Source organism: Schistocerca cancellata, chromosome 1, assembly GCF_023864275.1.
Source record: "Schistocerca cancellata isolate TAMUIC-IGC-003103 chromosome 1, iqSchCanc2.1, whole genome shotgun sequence".
Lineage (NCBI taxonomy): Eukaryota > Metazoa > Arthropoda > Insecta > Orthoptera > Acrididae > Schistocerca > Schistocerca cancellata.
Genome location: NC_064626.1, coordinates 474,610,602 through 474,631,226, shown reverse-complemented (window position 1 = coordinate 474,631,226; position 20,625 = coordinate 474,610,602). Strand labels below are relative to the sequence as shown.

Sequence of the window (20,625 nt, the reverse complement as noted above, 5' to 3'; positions counted from 1 at the left end):
GTTGCATCTAAGGTTCAGATATCTATATTGCTAAGGCACTCGAAGCCAACCACAATGGCAAGATTCATGGTTCATTGGGTGTGGGGGACAAGGGGGGGGGGTAAAATTAGGTGTAATAATTGGGAATAATATTGCGTTGGATGTAATGATGTATATTGTACAATCAGTTGCCGACTGTAGAAAAAATTGTTGTTGATAGTAATACTTCGTACAAGAATGAATAACACCTGCATTTAAATTATAGGTTACAGACAATATTGGCTCTGAGCACTATGGGACCTAACATCTGAGGTCATCAGTCCCCTAGAACTTATAGAACTTAGAACTACTTAAACCTAACTAACCTAAGGACATCACACACATCCATGCCCGAGGCAGGATTCGAACCTGCGACCATAGCAGTCGCCCGGTTCCAGACTGAAGCGCCTAGAACCGCTCGGCCACTACGGCCGGCTACAGGCAATATTGTATTAAATAAATAAATAAATACTATATTTCTTAGAAGTCTTACATTCAATGTTGGAAAATCTTTTTGCTTTTGATAATTAAAGATATTCATTTCTCAGTCAATCAATAGGTTAATTTGTGTGTACCTACAGGAAACACCGCATGAGTTCACATATCTACGAGATGACTTCAAAAAGTAAGTTACACATTATTATGGCAGGCTCACTAATTTTGTTGAATACTGCGCTACAGTTAATAGTGACACAAATATGTAAATATTTTTCAGAATAGTAATCACGTCTCTCTATACAATGAGCGGCATGTTCTAGCAGTTATTCAGTTACTTGACGACATAAACCTGCTCCTTGATCACAGAGCCATTCAAGAACCATTGTCTGAATCTTCTTTGGTGGCAAATCTGTTACTGTTGGCAGTCAGTTCCTCGACTGCCTGGACACAGTCGTCTATGGTCCCTCTTGATGGCCTTCTTTGCTACTCAACATCACCCATGTCAGTTTGGCCTTGGTCAGTTGTGGGCATGATTTCACAATGGTTAGATGCAATATTGCATTTGGTCCATATATCGGCATAATTTAGCAGTGAATCACATGCAGTTTAGATGCACTACCCACAAGAATTATACTGTCCCACGTACTTCAACTGTGGAATTTGTTTCAAATTGTTGCACCATTTCATTCCCACAATTGATGCACCTGTCACCTGTACCGCAGCAGAACTGTCTCTATAGAAAACCCGTGACATGTAATCTCTTCTCACAACGCACCCCTCCTGTTGCACAACGGTATTAGGGTGTTTTTTGTGGCTGTCCCATCGCCTTTACACTGAGATGTGTAGTAGAAACGAAAATAGATTAACTGGCCACTCTATAAGTACTTCAGTCTCTCTCGTTTAGCTCTTGGGCTACTCCTGTTGTAATAATAGGAGACCAACGGAACATTACAGTTGAGTGTTGAGTACAGACCGTATTAGTGCTCAAACAGATATTGATTCCAACTCTATTCCACAGCTGGATGCATTATTTTATAAAGAAAATAGAGAAGAATGCTCTTCGAAAAACGATTTGTCTGATGCCTGTCTACTGCAGATTCTTAGATAGCCCAAACATAGAATGAAATTTTCACTCTACAGCGGAGTGTGTGCTGATATGAAACTTCCTGGCAGAATAGAACTGTGTGTCGGACCGAGACTCAAACTCAGGACCTTTGCCTTTCGCAGGCAAGTGCTCTACCAACTGAGCTACCCAAGCACGAGTCACGACCAGTCCTCACAGCCTTAATTCCGCCAGTACCTCGTCTCCTACCTTCCAAACTTCGCAGAAGCTCTCCTGCACACCTTGAAGAACTAGCACTCCTGGAAGAAAGGATACTGGCGAAATTAAAGCTGTGAGGATGGGGCGTGAGTCGTGCTTGGATAGCTCAGTTGGTAGAGCACTTGCTGGCGAAAGGCAAAGGTCCTGAGTTCGAGTCTCGGTCCGGCCCACAGTTTTAATCTGCCAGGAAGTTTCAAACCAAACATATTTTGGTATGTACTATACCAGTTTACATCTATCTGGCTCGAACATGTTATGAAAAGTATGATACCAGTTCGAAATTTTTCGAGATATCTAAACAATTATTTCTTGTGTTTCGTCACTATAGCTGTAAAAGTATGCTGTTTGGACTAGCTAGTACACCCGACATATCTGAGCGCATTTTACTGATAGAACAACCCACTCAACACAGCTGATACACACAATTTACTTAAATTGCATCACCACAGTAAGTCACACCAAGAATGGGGAATTTGGGATTGCTCCTCCCACGTCTTCCCTGCCGCTAAAAAACTTCAAAGTATTGGGTTGGTGCGTAAGTTCGTAGTGTTTACCACAGTTTTTCAAAAACAACAGATACACATAATGGAGACTTTGTTCATCAAAATGGACTTTACAACTTCGGAATGATATCGAAATTTATTGAGATAACATGCAGAATCGGCAGAGGTGTCATTTTATAGGAAATAACCTCAAGTTTCATATTAAAGTGTCAAGTGTAATTTCGGTTCGATTTAACGACCATTTTGATGCGCCAAACATCCCACCGGTAATCAATTTCTTCCCAGACTCGTTGTAGCAAATCTGGTGTAACTTGTGCAATGGCAGCGTAAATTCAGTTTTAAGGTCTGCTAAATTTGGAGTAGGGAAGGAACATTTGCACGGCCTTCAATGAAACGCTACAGAAAGAAATCCAGTTCTGTCACGTCTGAGGAGCGAAGTGGCGATGTGACTGGCCCTTCATGGCCAATCCACTGACCTGAGAAGTTATTATCGAGGAAACTTCGAACTTCCACGAGGAAATAAGGTGGTGTATCGTCTTGCTAGTAGTAAACCGTCCCGTCTTGGGCATCTTCATAGATCTGTGTAAGTAAAAAGTTTACAGGCGTATGCAGATACACAATACCAGTGACAGTTTTCTCCACGAAGAAGAAAGAGCAGTACACTTTCAATTTGATTAGGGCACAGAACACGTTAACCATGCGGCAGTCACGAACGTGATCCAGGGTTTCATTTGAATTTACACCGAACGGTTTTGCACGGTTCGTTTCATGAAACCAAAACACACAGCGAGTACGCTCCTCACTGGCGAAAGTTGCCATTTTAACTGTGGACTATGCTGGCGCTCCTGGTGACGGGATGAAGTACTGATGCACTAGATGAACGAAACTTGAGGTTTCTTACTACAAAATGGCACATCCACCGATTCTGAAAGTTATCTCAATAAATTTCTATATCATTCGAAAGTTGTAAAGTCCTTTTTGCACCACCCTGTATAATTTCCTTCACTACTTGTCAGAGACTGCTAGCTCTGGGTAACTGTTCTACTCCACGACTATAGAAATCGCGCGTTTTGAGGCGCGAGCAATGTTCGAAGCGCATTTTCATCCGGAAAGGAAGTGCCTTAAAGATTCTTCGATAGAGAGTGCAAAAGGTGAGAATCTGAGGCCGCAATATCAAGTGAATAAGGTGTGTGAGGAACGAATTCCCAACCCAACTCCTGTATAGTGTTTCTTGTCAGTCTAGCAGAATGCTCGGCAGGCGTTATCGTGGAGTAGCATCACTTCACACAGTCTTCCTGGTCGTTGTTCTTGGAATGCGTCTGCAAGACGTCTCAGTTGTTGACAATAAATGTCAGCAGTGGTGGTTACACCTTGGGGAAGTCATTTGTTGTTCACCACACCATCGTTGTTTCACCAGATGCATAACATTATCCCTTGTGGATGTGCACATGTATTTGTACAGGGAGTTGCTGCTTTGTTTGGGCTCAACCATTCCTTTCTTTTCCTTTTGTTAGCATAAGGACACCATTTCTTGTCACTAGTAACGATACAGGATAAGAATGGTTGATGTTGTTCATGAGCCAACTGATGATGAGCAAGCAGAGATGGACATATGGCCACAGCCCAGTTGTTATGGTTTTGGCTTATAGCATGTGGTACCATTACACCCGATTTTTGAACCTTCCCCATTACATGCAAATGTCGCACAATGGTGGAACGATTACAGTTTACCACTTCTGCCAGTTCTCGAGTTCACTGATGAGGTGCATTGTGGAGTAATACGTTTAAAGATCTCCACCATACTCCAAAGGTCTTACCGGATGTGTGAAGTCCCTAATGTCAAAGTGATCCTCCTTAGCGCGAGAAAATCATTTTCTTACTGTACTGTGTCCAATCGCATTATCCCCTTACACAGCACAAATGTTTCTGGCTGCCCCTGCTGCTGTCATCACTCTATTCAACACAGGAATAATTTCTCCACTTGGCACTCCATTTTCTAGTTTCCATGACACCACTCACTATCTCTAAATCACAATATGTAAACTCAGATAGCGACAATAACTACAAATGAAAAATATTGATCGTTAAATGAACCCACAACGACTGTAATACCAACACACAAAGCAAAACCACTATGGGCTTGTACATAAGCGTCATAGTTAAACCATTTTTACGAAAAAGGAGTTATTACATATAGTTTCTTGTGTGCGAAGTGGAAATCTCACAGTCCCTAAATTTGTTGCGTATGAAGGAGGTCTCATTAAATTAGACATATGCATGTTACTAGGGGTTTTGGTACAGAAAAACTAAGATTCCTACATTACTTGGCTAGATACACACCATGCAAACTTTTGCCCTTGCTTTTGGAGCCTTACATCTTGAAGTTGAGGCGCTACTGCTCCATGGAGATTCAACCTGAATCAAGGATCCGACTGCTAAAAAACCACAACGTCTGGCCCCTGCATATAAAAACTACATGCTGATAAAATGTGAGGCACTGGACATTATACATAGCCACAGAAGGAATACATTTTCTTTGTATGGAATGAAATATCATATTGTTACTAATTATAAATAAAACCTTATCGATATCAAAGCCCATTTGCCAGAAAAATCTCAAATTTGATAATGTTAAGAAGTACTTGTTAAGAAATGTAAATAAGGCAAATAATCTTGTAAACGATATTGTAGAAAGAGAAGGAGAAGTAAATGATGGTGGTATAGGAATTATGATATAGCGAGAAGTATGTGACACAACTCTGAAACACCTAAGTCAAAACAAGGCTCTTGGAGTGGATGACATTTCTTTAGAATTATTGAAAGTGGTGGAGAATGAACCACAACAAAACTATTTCATCTGTTATCCAAGGTATATGAACCATCAGTTTAGTGAGTCATGGTTCCAAAATACTGACTTGAATTCTAGAAGAACATTTTGGGTTCCAGAGAAATACCGGATGACTCTGTAATTGTGTTACAAACATTCAAAGATGATGCAGAAGGGTAAATGTATGAATCTGAGGTAAAGAATCCTAGCATGAATACGACTGACTCGAATGGTAAAATCGAAAATCTACTCAAGCGCAGCCTTAGCAGTATTCAAAATAAGGGCCTCAACTTCCAAACACTGATGATAACCTACCGAATTCCCAATAAATACTTCTTAAAAGCCTTTGATAATTTCCCCTGTTGATGGACCAGTAATGGCGCAAGTGACTTGATGTCAGAGAGACCAAAAATCCCAAGTCTACAGTGCAGCAATAATGATTTCCATGTACCTGCACAAGTTGCACAACCTGCAACATTTATTACAAGTGTTCAAAATTGCGTCCCCCACCATCTCCCTCAGTCGCATAAATCTCTGTCATAACCGATCTAGTAGATCAACAGTGTCGCAGGCAGTGAGCATTCTTGCCAGGAGATCCTCCTCAGTTTACACAGGTGTCTCATACACAAGACTTTTCATATGACCCTACAAGTGGTGGTGGTGATTAGTGGTTAACGTCCCGTCGACAACGAGGTCATTAGAGACGGAGTGCAAGCTCGGGTTACGGAAGGATGTGGAAGGAAATCGGCAGTGCCCTTTCAAAGGAACCATCTCGGCATTTGCCTGAAACGATTTAGGGAAATCACGGAAAACCTAATCAGGATGGCCGGAGACGGGATTGAACCGTCGTCCTCCCGAATGCGAGTCCAGTGAAGACCCTAGAAGAAGAAGTCAGTTATGATGAGATCAAGTGAATGTGCTGGCCATGAACCTGGACCTCCTTTGCCTATCCACTTTTCAGGGAAGGTCTGGTCCATGTGTTCACAAACCCTCAGTCCAAAGTGAGGTGGGTCTCCATCATGTTCAAACCACATAGGTATATGAATAACAGAGGGGTGTGTTCCAGGAACATGGGTACTTGTCTGTGATAAACATTGTGTACACTGATGCATTTAAGTGGGGAAGAAGAAGAAATTGGCCTAGTACTTAGCCAATGAATATGACTGCGACACATGTACTGATAATCTGTATCGATGACTCTTGACAATTGTAGCATACAGATTCTCATCAGCCCAAATATGACTATTGCGCCAAATTAGCATTCCGTCTCTGGTAAAACAGGCTGCATCCATGAAAAGCACATATTCAAGAAAGCGGGGATCGACTGTAAGGCACTGCAAGAACCATTGGCTGAAAACGACATTAGATCAGAAGTCAGCAGGAGTCAAAGCATGCACTTTCTGTGGGTGATAGAGGTGTAGCCATGATTCCATAAAACTCGCCTCGCAGTGATCTGCAAAACATTCATTTCACATGCAGCCGATCGCCTGCTGATTGTTGGAGCCTCATCCACGTGAGCAAGCACTGTGTCTTTCAATTCAGGAGACTGCATAGTTCATCATTCTTATTGGTTGTTGTACTGTAGTACCAAATGCCTTGTTTCATTTAATTGCTGGAACATTCTTGGAAATGTGATGAATGTTGGATCTGTTGTATGCAGGTATTTAGTTCCATACAACCTTTCCATTTCTCTACTGCTGCCATTTTCTTGTTGATACACAAAAATCATATCTGTGACCTCTATCACCGTGTGTGTTAGTACTTTAACTTGTAAACACAGAGTGCAGTCTGCTACAGTACAGACATTGTGCACCAGAATTACACATACCAGTACACAGTATGCCATCTGCATTGCATTAGTTGGGTTATTATCCCAACCTCTACACGTAAGTGCTCGTTGGGACTGCTAGCCTACAATCTTGGCAACAACAGTACCAGTACATGAATTCAAATGCCAGGGACATCAAAACAGCTTTCACCTTTCGAATTGCACTTTTCCTTTCTAGCGTTCCTTACTTCAGACTGATATATTTTCCATTCTCCATCATCCCTAACAGTTTGTAACTCCAACACAGAATCAACCAGTACAGTAACACTTGGTGCAATACTGACTCTATGGCTAGACTGAAGAACGACAAACCTACATTTATAGCACTTGTAGATTTAGACAAGGCTTTTGACAGTGTTGGCTGGAATACAGTCTTTGAAATTCTGAAGCTAATGGGGATAAAATACGGAGAGTGGAAGGTATCAGACTGCAATTATAAGAATTGAAGGTCATGAAACAGGAACAGTAGTTAGAAAAGTCTGACATAAAGTTTTAGCCTACCCTCATTGTTATGGTATGCAGTCTGAACATCGAGCAATCAGAAAATTAAATCAAGGAGACATTTGGAAAAGATAATTAAAGTACAGGGAGAATAAATAAAAACAATGAGGATTGATGATGAAATTAAAACTTTGTCAGAAATGCCAAAGAGCTAGGAAGATCAACTGAACAGAATGGATATCACTTTGAAAAGAGATTGTAAGATTAAGGCAAACAAAAGTAGAACAAGGGTAATTGAATGTAGTCGAATAAAATCAGGCATTGTTGAGGGAATTGGAGTAGAAAATTAAACACTAAGACTTTTGCTATTTGGGCAGCCACGTAACTGTTGATGACTGACAAAGGCAGGATATAAAATGCAGACTGGCAGTAGCAAGAAAAGCGTTTCTGAAAAACAGAAATTTGTTAACATGACTACAAATTTAAATGCTAGTAAGTCCTATATGAAGGTATTCACTCGAGTATGGCCTGATAAAGAAGTGAAATGCGGATGATAAACAGTTTAGGCATGAAGAAATTTGAAGCTTTTGAAATGTGTTGCTACAGAAGCATATTGAAGATTAGATGTATAGATCAATAAGTAATAAAATGGTACTTAACTGTACTGGAGAAAAAAAAGAAGGGATCAGTTGATAGGACACACCTTGAGGCATCAAGACATCATCAATTTTTTAATGGAAATAAGTGTGCAGGTAGAAATTGTAGAGACAGACTAGAAGGTTCATAATGGACATTGGTTGCTGTAGTTGCAGAGCAGTTAAAAGACTTGCACTGTATAAACTAGCATAAAGAGTGCTGCATCAAGTAAATCATTGAACTGAACACCACATCAACAACTACTACAGTTATAAGGTCTATATTATATCAATGTCTCAACAAATTATTGCAGGTAACAAATGTTTTAACACTGCTCCATTATGACCATTAGAAAACTCTGCAAATGAATGCCTTCACCTGCATTCTGGGAGTCCTTATTTACATACCATGGGGATCATTGCCGTGAATGCACCTTCCACATTTCCCATTTGTAGTCTGCTTTGAGTTCTCTACTACAGAAACAACAATGAAGCCTATGTAACAATTTTTTGCACTTGGAAGATTCCAACACGCATTTCCATAGACAATGATCTACAATTTATCTCTCAGCCATCTTCTGCATTTTGTATGAAGAAAATATAGATCTCTATACAAAGTTTCATTGATAGACCAATGAGAATGGTATGAGAATGATGTGAAACTCAAAAAACAACAGTGCTGTAATCGACAAGAAGGTCAACCTTTGGAGACTCCCATTACATTGTTCTTCACGTCAGACAGGTCAACACTGAGAAATTTTAATGGCAAAAATATTTCATGAATGGCCCTACATCATTACCTACATCTGATACAGTCAAGACTTCGAGCACAGGGTCATGCTCTTTATGACCCTGGTGTGTGTGTATGTGTGTGTGTGTGTGTGTGTGTGTGTGTGTGTGTGTGTGTGTTAACTTGCACAATTGGACAGACACTGAGGTACAATTCTTCATTTGTGTGGCCATATTGTCTGTAAAAGCTTTGTAATCATTGAAGGTATTTAAAAAAAACGTCTTTGTAGCTACAAATTACGAGTTTTCTTGTACACTGCCCAAAAAAGAAAAAAAAAATTAGTACACCTGGAAAGATGACATCAATTTTGATCTGATGATATCATATGCCACCTGGAGGATAGTAATTGTACTGATAATGTTTTCACAGTTCTGCCAGCAGATGCCATAGTTACCTGTGCGCCATCTGTGTCTACCATTTATTAGGGAATGCTCACAGCCAGAACATTCAGTGTGGTGTAAATTTGTCAAGCAAGCAGGCAACTATGCCCCAGAGAGGAACTTCTACAGCCAACTGAGTGAGTTTGAATGGATCAGATTGTGGCCCCACAGGTGGCGGAATGGTCATTTTGGAGAAATGCCACACCAGTTGGATGTGCTGTGTCTGACGTTCAATGATGCTGGAATCAGTGGTCACGTGAACATTCTCAAACACTTAGACAAGACTCTGGATGTCTGCACAGCACAGATGCCCACCATGATCGTCGTATTGTAAGGGTAGCAATGGTAGATCGTACAGCTACTACAGCATAGATAAGACAGCTTGTGAGCTCAGGCATGTCAACACAAACCTTTGTGAACTGGTTATTAGCAATGGGACTATGGGTTTACTCACCTCTAGCCTGTCTTATGGCACGGCATCAATATGCACTGTTCTACTGGTGCCATCAGAGGATCACTTGGAAGATAGAATGATGCACCATGGTAATCAGCAATGAAAGCAGATTCTACCTGCAAGCAAAATACGGTCGTTTGCACCTACGACGTGGACCTGGTGACATTTATCTTGTAGAGTTCATTCATCCAAGACAGACTGGCCTCACAGCATGCCTTAAATAGTCTGAGATGCAATAAGTTACAACTCTCATTCACCTTTGGTGTTTATGGAGGATATGTTAACCAGCGCTCAGTACATGCAGAATGTTATTAGACCCATTCTTTTGCCATTCTTGCAGCAGCAAAGTGATGTGTTGTTCCATCAGGATACTGTTCATCTACACTCAGCCTGTGCAACTCTGAGCCCTCTGCAACACCTACAACTACTTCCCTGGTCAGCACAATCCCCGAATTTGTCACTTATCGCGCACATGAGGGATATGATGGGACAAGAAGTAACTCATACGACTCTTCAGCCAATATTTCATACAGAAATAAGCGAACAGGTCTAGCAGGCATGGCATAAAGTATCCTAGGATATTATACATCATCTATTCAATCGAATGGATTCCAGAACCAGCGCCTGCAATGTCGCCTGTGGAGGGTATACCATGCACTAAAATGGATTTTTCAACATGGGCAACACCTGGTACCTTAGAATTGCTTATTCTACTGACCTGTAACAAATTATTTGATGTACTCCACATATACTGTTGCAACAATAAATTGTGAGTCAACTGGAAACCTCTAAAAGGGTGTATTAATAGCTTTCGGCAGTGTAGACGCGAAGACAAATTTCAAATACCTTCAAGAACAGAGATACAAGTCTGCAAACACTATTTGTCAGCTGTCATATTTCTCTCCTCAATAAAATTTCTTGTTGGCCTAGACAGTCGCTCGTTAATCGACGGCAGTTTTCACATGCTGACTGAGCTACTCAAGCACAACTCAGGACCCTTCCTCACTGCTTCCTTCTGCCACAGTGAGTCGTGCTTGGGTAGCTCAGGCGATAGAGCTCTTGCACGCGAAAGGCAAAGGTACCGAATTCAAGTCTCGGTATAGCACAGAGTTTTATCTGCCAGGAAGTTTCAGCAATTTTCTTGTTTATGGTGGGGTCAGCTGCTCTTGTATTCTCTATTAAAAAATAATAAGCAGCTGCTTTCTTATGTCGATAGCTGCAATCCTTGGTCTTAATTCTCCACAAACATGTGTGACTCCTTTACATTGCATTAAAAAAGAAAGATTAGATTAGATTAGATTAATACTAGTTCCATGGATCATGAATACGATATTTCGTAATGATGTGGAACGAGTCAAATTTTCCAAAACATGACATAATTAAGTTAATTTAACAACATACTTAAGTTAATATAACAACTCTTTCAGTTTTTTGTGTTTTTTATTTATTTATTTATTTATTTATTTATTTATTTTAATTTTTTTTAATTTATATCTAAAAATTCCTCTATGGAGTAGAAGGAGTTGTCATTCAGAAATTCTTTTAATTTCTTCTTAAATACTTGTTGGTTATCTGTCAGACTTTTGATACTATTTGGTAAGTGACCAAAGACTTTAGTGCCAGTATAATTCACCCCTTTCTGTGCCAAAGTTAGATTTAATCTTGAATAGTGAAGATCATCCTTTCTCCTAGTATTGTAGTTATGCACACTGCTATTACTTTTGAATTGGGTTTGGTTGTTGACAACAAATTTCATAAGAGAGTATATATACTGAGAAGCTACTGTGAATATCCCTAGATCCTTAAATAAATGTCTGCAGGATGATCTTGGGTGGACTCCAGCTATTATTCTGATTACACGCTTTTGTGCAATAAATACTTTATTCCTCAGTAATGAATTACCCCAAAATATGATGCCATATGAAAGCAACGAGTGAAAATAGGCGTAGTAAGCTAATTTACTAAGATGTTTATCACCAAAATTAGCAATGACCCTTATTGCATAAGTAGCTGAACTCAAACGTTTCAGCAGATCATCAATGTGTTTCTTCCAATTTAATCTCTCATCAATGGACACACCTAAAAATTTGGAATATTCTACCTTAGCTATATGCTTCTGATTAAGGTCTATATTTATTAATGGCATCATACCATTCACTGTACGGAACTGTATGTACTGTGTCTTATCAAAATTCAGTGAGAGTCCATTTACAAGGAACCACTTAGTAATTTTCTGAAAGACAGTATTGACAATTTCATCAGTTAATTCTTGTTTGTCAGGTGTGATTACTATACTTGTATCATCAGCAAAGAGAACTAACTTTGCCTCTTCATGAATATAGAATGGCAAGTCATTAATATATATTAAGAACAACAAAGGACCCAAGACTGACCCTTGTGGAACCCCGTTCTTGATAGTTCCCCAGTTTGAGGAATGTGCTGATCTTTGCATATTATGAGAACTACTTATTTCAACTTTCTGCACTCTTCCAGTTAGGTACGAATTAAACCATTTGTGCACTGTCCCACTCATGCCACAATACTTGAGCTTGTCTAGCAGAATTTCATGATTTACACAATCAAAAGCCTTTGAGAGATCACAAAAAATCCCAATGGGTGGTGTTCGGTTATTCAGATCATTCAAAATTTGATTGGTGAAAGCATATATGGCATTTTCTGTTGAAAAACCTTTCTGGAAACCAAACTGACATTTTGTTAGTACTTCATTGTTACAGATATGTGAAGCTACTCTTGAATACATTACTTTCTCAAAAATTTTGGATAAAGCTGTTAGAAGGGAGATTGGACGGTAATTGTTGACATCAGATCTATCCCCCTTTTTATGCAAAGGTATAACAATAGCATATTTCAGTCTATCAGGAAAAATGCCCTGTTCCAGAGAGCTATTACTCAGGTGGCTGAGAATCTTACTTATCTGTTGAGAACAAGCTTTTAGTATTTTGCTGGAAATGCCATCAATTCCATGTGAGTTTTTGTTTTTAAGCAAGTTTATTATTTTTCTAATTTCAGAGGGAGAAGTGGGTGAGATTTCAATTGTATCAAATTGCATAGGTATGGCCTCTTCCATTAACAGCCTAGCATCTTCTAATGAACACCTGGATCCTACTATATCCACAACATTTAGAAAATGATTATTAAAAATATTTTCAACTTCTGACTTTTTGTTCGTAAAGTTTTCATTCAATTTGATGGTAATACTGTCTTCCTGTGCTCATGGTTGACCTGTTTCTCTTTTAATAATATTCCAAATTGTTTTAATTTTATTATCAGAGTTGCTGATTTCAGACATGATACACATACTTCTGGATTTTTTAATAACTTTTCTTAATATAACACAGTAGTTTTTATAATGTTTGATAGTTTCTGGGTCACTACTCTTTCTTGCTGTCAGATACATTTCCCTTTTCCGGTTACAATATATTTTTATACCCTTAGTAAGCCATGGTTTGTTATGATGTTTCTTACGAGTATATTTAACTATTTTCTTGGGGAAGCAGTTTTCAAATGCATTTACAAAAATGTCATGAAATAAATTATATTTTAAATTTGCATCAGGTTCACGGTACACCTCATCCCAGTCTAACTGCTGTAGGCTTTCCCTGAAATTTGCAATTGTTGAATCGTTGACTGAACGTACTACTTTGGAGGACTGTTTCGTATTGCTGAATGGAGCTATGTCATATATTGTAACTAGCTGTGCACCATGATCAGAAAGACCATTCTCAACAGGCTGAGCATTTATCTGGTTAAACTTATCTTGGTCTATAAAGAAGTTATCTATCAGTGAGCTGCTATCCTTTACCACCCGAGTAGGAAAATCAATAACGGGTGTCAAATTGAAAGAACCGAGTAATACTTCAAGGTCATTTTTCCTATTACCCTCTTTCATAGAATCTACATTGAAGTCCCCACAAATAATAATTTGCTTCCCCCTGTCTGACAGATAGCACAACAAGGAGTCCAAATTTTTCAGAAATAGATGAAAATTTCTGAAAGTTACTCATGCGCAGGTCTCCCGTCCTTCCGCTACGATCTGTCTGCGCAGAAGTGTTTTGCGCAGACTATCGTGCAGACAGATCGTTGCATGTGGGCCTGCCTTCATGCATGCCGCAGCAAACATGATGTGTAGCCATCTTCGCAGTGTAACTTCCTTGGCGGCAGCGTTGAGTTTTATCTGCGCCAAAGTGATTATTATAGGTCGCTGCCCGCCGGTCGGTGAACGCGGCAAATTGTATTGAAATTAGAAGGAAGGGGGCGAAGCGCTTGGTATTGAAGAGGAGATAACTTCTGCCATGGCTTGCCAATTTTACTGTCCCAGACACTATGGCTTAACCATGAACGCAGTTAATGATTTTGTGCAACAACATTCGTTTGTGGATGTGAAACTTGTATGCAAGAACAAAAAGACTGTGTATTCCCACAAGTTAATACTGGCTTCAGCTAGCCCGTTTCTAAAGGCTGTTATTGAAGAAATGAACAATTCCGATGATATGGCTACCTTGTTTTTACCTGATTTCGATTATAATATTGTTACTCTGTTGCTGACGTTCCTCTGCGAAGGTATTATGAAACTTACATGGGAAGAACTAGGAGAATTCCGGGAGCTTTGTAATGGGCTAGGTATGAATTTCCCTGGTGCCGACGTGGTAAAGGTATTAAATGAGTCTCATTACTCGCAAACGTCGAAAGCAACTGACATCGAAGCAAACCCAATCGCAAATACAGAACGCGGAATACGTACTTCGTCTTCGCTCGTGTCTTCCAGAGAAGCTTTCCATAGTGAGTATTACCAATAATTCCATAATTACCGAACTGTCCTTTCACGACAGAAAATCAAACTTAGATGTTTTTGGCCATTTAACATTGGAGTGACACACACAATTAGCAATCATTTAAAAATGTGAGCTACTTAATTTATTAAAAAAAAATCGGAGCATAAAATGCCAACATCGCGCGCTGCAACATCTTTATAAGTCATGGACTTCAAATTCATTTTGAAAGCGCCGAAGTACTAAACTCTCGTGTATGTGTGTCTCAAGTATTTAACAAATGCTGCATGATTCGGTGATAAATTATAAGTTTGATGTGGATAACACATCGAACACAGCCTCGGTTTTCTACAGAAACACTTGTGATTTACATGTTGTATTTGGGGGTGTAGAGAATAGCACTATAGCGGCGTAAATTCTTTCCTTTTTTCATTTTCAAGGACTCTAGCTTCCCTACAACTCAACAACTGCAAATGTTTTTATTCATAGTTTGTGACAGCAATTGTTTTGATCGAGATACAGTTTTAACGTAAGCACATTTTGTTCTAATCTGTAACAGTACTATAGATAAGTACACTTTCGCTCATGAAGCAGAATGCAACAGAAAGTCTTTCATTTGTCTCGGTGGTCTTTATTTAATGGTAAGAAACCTCGAATGGGTTTCTTGTAATCTGCCAGGTTCATCTGTAGGGATGCATATGGTTTATATAATATTCCAACTGTATTGACTTGCAGTGTGTTGAAACAGCTCCAGAATAAATGCTGTGCACAGAGATATCTATGTTTATATTTAAGTGGAATTAAACCAAAGTTTCCCTGTCATTCGTATATCTTGGCCCAAATGTATATAAACAAACTTGGGGTCCAGTGATGACACATGGTTTCTAGTGCTCTATGTACTTGTTGCTACAGATTGTACTAAATAATCGTAAATTTTACTACTCTAATTTCATTCAGAGGCAGTGATAAATTATAGTTTATGCACTAGTTAATTACATTAAGAGGTCTTCAGTGTTATGTCACATACAAAACAAGAACAAAATGTCCTCTTTTTCACCCTATATTGGCAATACCAGGTTGGTACGAATCACAAATTGGTACTAACTGCAATAGTAAATTTTACAAGGGTCTATTAATCCAGAGTTATGGACCAAGCAACAAAAACATTAAAAAGTGGTGGAGTAACTATTTTATTCCTATATAAATGTATTAAACAGAGTTGAATTTCAGCTTTTTAGGGCTTGTAAATAGAACATTGAATGCAAGAAAAAAACTATACACCTGTACATTGCCAGACTGACTTTATTGGTTTTTATATTGAAAAGGGCATGCGAAGAAAAAATCGTAAAACATATTTCACTGTTGTAATATTTTTCCGTCTCGTAATGAATGATAATTTGGAGAATTCTGCTTGACATACATATTCCTACTCCATTTATAGGTGTTGCTTATAAAATCAGAGAATAATTTGACACACATGTGTAAGGTTATTTTCACTTTCATAGGTTGACTCTGTCGAGGTTAACAGGATTTCTTTTTTCTGGTAATTTTTAATGATTTACTTATGTAGTGATGGACTATATTTTTATTTATTATTCTAATATAGTTTAACATGACACAGCAACTGCAAATATTTGATCAACATTAATCTGAAAAAAAGCAATAGAAAGAAAACATATGGATAATGTTTCCTCTCTGTCTGTAGGTTTGTATTGCACTTTCCTAATTTTGACTCTGTGCTACTGCTTGAGAGACTGTTAAGTGAAATCTGTATGTTCCAGCACCAGCGAAGATACCTGATACAAGCAGTGCCTTTGCATCCATAGTACCAAAGATAGAAGACTGTGAAGACTGTCAAAATATTCAACTGACGCAGCCTGTACCTAGTAATGATATTCAAAACACAGTACAGAATCTGGATGTTAGGAATATACAGCATAGTCTTACTGACAGTGATTATTCTCAAACAGAGGAACATACACAGATGAGTTTGGAGACTAGTGAAAGTGTTATGTATTCTGATGCCACAAGTAGTGGTGGCTCTTGGAGAAAAGTGATGTGCTCACACAGTGATACTCATACAGATTTAAATGTGTGCCATGCTGAAAGTTCAGTGCGAAAATCATCACAAAGTAATGAAACATCTCGCATGCATTCCTTGCCTTCAGTGCCAATGTCTGTTGAACAAGATATTTTTCATAGCAGCAACTCTCACTTTGCTCATCAAAAATCAAGTACTCACCAAACTGTGAAACAGTCAAAAGCCACAGAACAAAGTGCATATCATCAAATAAAGAAACAGTCAAAAGCAAAAATGAAAAAACTCCATAGTGAGGCAGGTGTACAAAAGACGCATTTAACACAGATTTTGAATTCATCTTCTGTTCACAAGAAGCTGCCAGAACTACCAGGTGCCACTTCTCATAAAATAAAACTATCACCACATGTGAAAAGTAGCAGTAGACAGAGTAACTCAAAAGGCCATAGTAAAACACAATCAGTTCAAAAATCTGTACGTTCAAAGAAGAGAAAAAATAGTGAGGGAACTGGGAGGTAAGTTTTATTCAGGAGCGGATATGCACGAAAGTGTTACCTGTAACTTCCACAAAGTGAATTTTGTTAATCATGTTTTATCTCAATATTCATTGATAATTTCTTACCATTAGACATTAGCATTTTTACTTTCTACGAAATTTTGGTCATGTAGTAAAGCATGCACTCATTCAGTCAACCATTCTATTGGTTTGAGATGTACTGGATTTTTAATGCTAAAACTTATTTTATGTTGGTAATTATTCTTATCGATAGCCTTTTAATTATACTGGGATTGCAACTACAGGAATGTTGCATTGGGGACATACAGAGCACCTAATGATGGGTGTGTGTTTCGTGGCCAAAATTTCCTGTGTGTACACTCTTATGTCATTACTCGAGGTAGCCAGCTGTCTAAAATAAAGCATAGGGCACAAATACATTGCCCATTTCCATTTTGAAAAATCACATGTCCCTGAGCCTTTGCAGTGAATCTCAGATCTGATTTCCTTACTACTAGTTTTATGTGGTTATTCCACTCTTGCTGGGTATACTAGTTGTTGATTCTAAGAAGGCTTGGTGGAGGGTCAGAGTATATTTATAGCTGTTTTTGAGATACCCACAGCTTTATTAGTGAGCTAACTGACTCTGCCTTCGTTAACAGATAACACTATACTGTGTGTGGCTAAATACTTGAAAATGAAACTATATTATTAAAATTTAATACTGACAAGGGGATATCCTCTGTATGTGGCTGTAATCATAGTGCAAAGTTAACATGGAAACAGTTACGTTACAATGTCAATGTGCTAGCACGCAGTATTGAAATTTAACAACTGGAAACAAGTGAATATTGATCTGAAGTCCCAGACACAATCTTCTGACTTCTATTGAAATGGTTACGCCTATCAGCCGCCCCCACCTCCTCATCGAGTCATTTTAGAGTGAACAGTCAATATTGTGTTAAATTTTTTGTGGTTCTTACAGTTTCCAATGTTCTCCTGTCATGTAACTGAACAGTAATGTGTCTGTCTATGTTCAGCTTATTGCTTTTATTTATATAAACTTTAACTGCCAGTCCTTACAGTGTTTATCCTTTACAAGTTCACCTGCATTATGCTGTTTTTCTAACGTTGCAACATTCCTATACGCAAAAGAATTTTCTGCAAACAGCCTTATGGAGTTTCCGACACTGTACACTTTAAACTCTAGGTCTCCACATTAGTGATAGCTAATGTTCCAGTCAGAGGATGGTCATTATGTCCAGCAGTGCTGTGCCCAGTGAATCACTCTTGTCCTCATTGTCCATGTTATTGATGATTAGAATACATTTTATTTCAACACTGTAGACACGGATGTTTTTATCCACACATACAGTGCAGTGATTGTGCAGATAATGATTGTCATTATGGATATAAGGCTTAATCATCTTACTGGATTGCAGTTTCAACTTCTCTGTCTGTGCCTGGGTTTCTCAACTAGTGACAAATTGGTGCAAGAAGTTTGGTTTATCTGTTACTTTTAGCTCCTTGGTCTTGTGTTGTTATTTATGCTCACACATCTACATTGAAAATTGTTTAAGTCCTCATAACCCTTACAGTTTCCATTTCAAGCATGCATTAGTTGTAAACAGTGGATACTGACAGTGAAAGGAAACACTGGCTTTTTCCTTGTGCCCATAACTATGAAGTACATAATTTTCACCGTTTTTGTGCAACCTGAGGATTAAACAGACAGTCTCTCTGTTATTTATGAAATATGTATTGTGTGAGTATTTTCACATGTGAGATGTTTGATGGGGAAATCAAGTACTAACTAATGGATATTACCCATCCCCAGACAATGTAGCCGCATTCGCCAGTCTTATCCTTTACAGTCTAATGATTTTTTTTTTTTTCCTTCTTTTAAAGAGAAGTTGGCTGTCAACTTTTCATGTAATTTATTTTCATCAGGTCTTTTTTTTACCATTCTTGTTTTCATCTCTTATTGTTATTTTATTGTAGGCATTTTTGTTATTGTGTGTGTGTTTTAACCTTATTTGGCATGTGATCCCTGTTCATTATAAGAAAATACCACAATTTCTTTTTGTGAAAAATTATTTGGCACAAGACTCGTAAATAAATAGCAAAATATGTCCATAGGGAGACTTCATGTAGACCCTGTAACATACTGAGTCTGTAAAAATTAGGGAAGCATACAAAAGTGGATTTACATGTGATTAATTTTCAAGGGACAAAGGGAAATTTTATTAAGTGTTGGTAAGAGTGATCTTTGTGTTTTATTCAAACATAAAGATGTTTACTGGTAAATATTTTAAGTGACTGTAGTCATATATCTTGTAGCAAAGCAAGAAAGGTCTCTTGCAATGACAAAATATTTGTATTAAAAACTAAATTCCGCAAATTATAACCTGAGTTGAGGGCAGTTCCAGTATTTTTTTAAGTGTTAATTAGTGGCCACATTAATTTAAATTTGATAATGTAAACATTACTGATTTGCCAGTGACAATGGAACACTCACATTAAGATTCATGAATAGTTTAAAGCGTCTCAGATGCGTACATTCTGCATATGTAGCAGCAGAGTCTTAGGATGAATGTTATACTTGTTTCTGATAAAGGATTATTATGGAAATTTGGAAAGAAGTTTCTTTTCTTTGTGGATAAGGGAACAGGGTTCTTCACTAGATGAGATGCTCTGAACTCAGAGGACAGTGTGTTAATGAATAAATTGCAGTTATTGCAAAAGTTATTACTGCGTGTTTTACTTATCCTTTGATCCTCGGAAATTTTAAAATAGTTTTTTTTTCTCATTGACAATATGGTTGTTCATAGTACTTTCAGCAGAATATTTTTCCCCTTGTATTAAAATGTGGAGAGTATACTCATATACACCAAGCTGTTTGATGTATTACATTTAATTTCCTTACAGTGCCCCAGAGTAGGTGGAATAAATTGTAAAAAAAACTCGAGTTGATGACAATTTGTGTGAGAAGTGTGACAGTTTGTCTTGTGAAAGTTGTGTTGTATACTGTTGTGAAGAACTACAAACTATGGCGGAGGAGAAATTGTAAGAGAATAGTGTACATTCAGGTAAGAAAATTTGTCATGTGAGGTTATAGATTAGGCAACACAAATTAGTTTGGGATGAGGCAACTAATTGGAATTGGACATACATTTTTCACTACCTTAAATAAAATAAAATTAAAATTTGTAATTTTTCATGTCAATGGTTCACAACTGAAGGCTTATAGATAACAGGTATAAGTGGGTCTCCCATACAAAGCTTGTCATTTTATCACACTTTTTTTTTTCCCCCATCTTCCATGGATCATTTTTGCAACAACCCACAATAATGTGTGATGTCAGTAGATTGACAAATAATATACATTTTCTCTGGCTACATGTTTCCATTTACATTACTGATTTTTTTTTTTTTTTTTTGTTTTCAGTCTGCAACAAAATTTGCTAAATGTGCCACACTCACATTCGTAGTTGCTGTATTTACACGAGAGACAACTGCTGGAAGATGGAAACTGAACTTTGGAAATATTTTTGACTGACATGTTTAAATGTTAAGACCAGAAGCTGCTGTTCTAGGCCAGTCAAATATCGATTTCCTGATTCTTGTTTTTTTTTGACACCTGTGACCTCTGGAAATCACCTATTC

The 20,625-nt window shown here is 38.2% G+C and overlaps 2 protein-coding genes across 2 annotated transcripts in view; one reads left to right on the top strand and one right to left on the bottom strand.

Annotated features, from left to right (window-relative positions):
• LOC126183625 (synaptotagmin-14) overlaps positions 1 to 20,625 on the bottom strand; it is a 614,192-nt gene that overhangs the window by 161,055 nt on the left and 432,512 nt on the right. The window lies entirely within an intron of this gene.
• On the top strand, positions 13,830 to 19,707 carry LOC126177169 (transcription factor Ken-like). Its single transcript, XM_049924435.1, has 2 exons — positions 13,830 to 14,435; positions 16,207 to 19,707. The coding sequence occupies exons 1-2, from the start codon at positions 13,949 to 13,951 to the stop codon at positions 16,980 to 16,982; spliced, it is 1,263 nt and encodes a 420-aa protein (XP_049780392.1). The 5' UTR covers positions 13,830 to 13,948; the 3' UTR covers positions 16,983 to 19,707.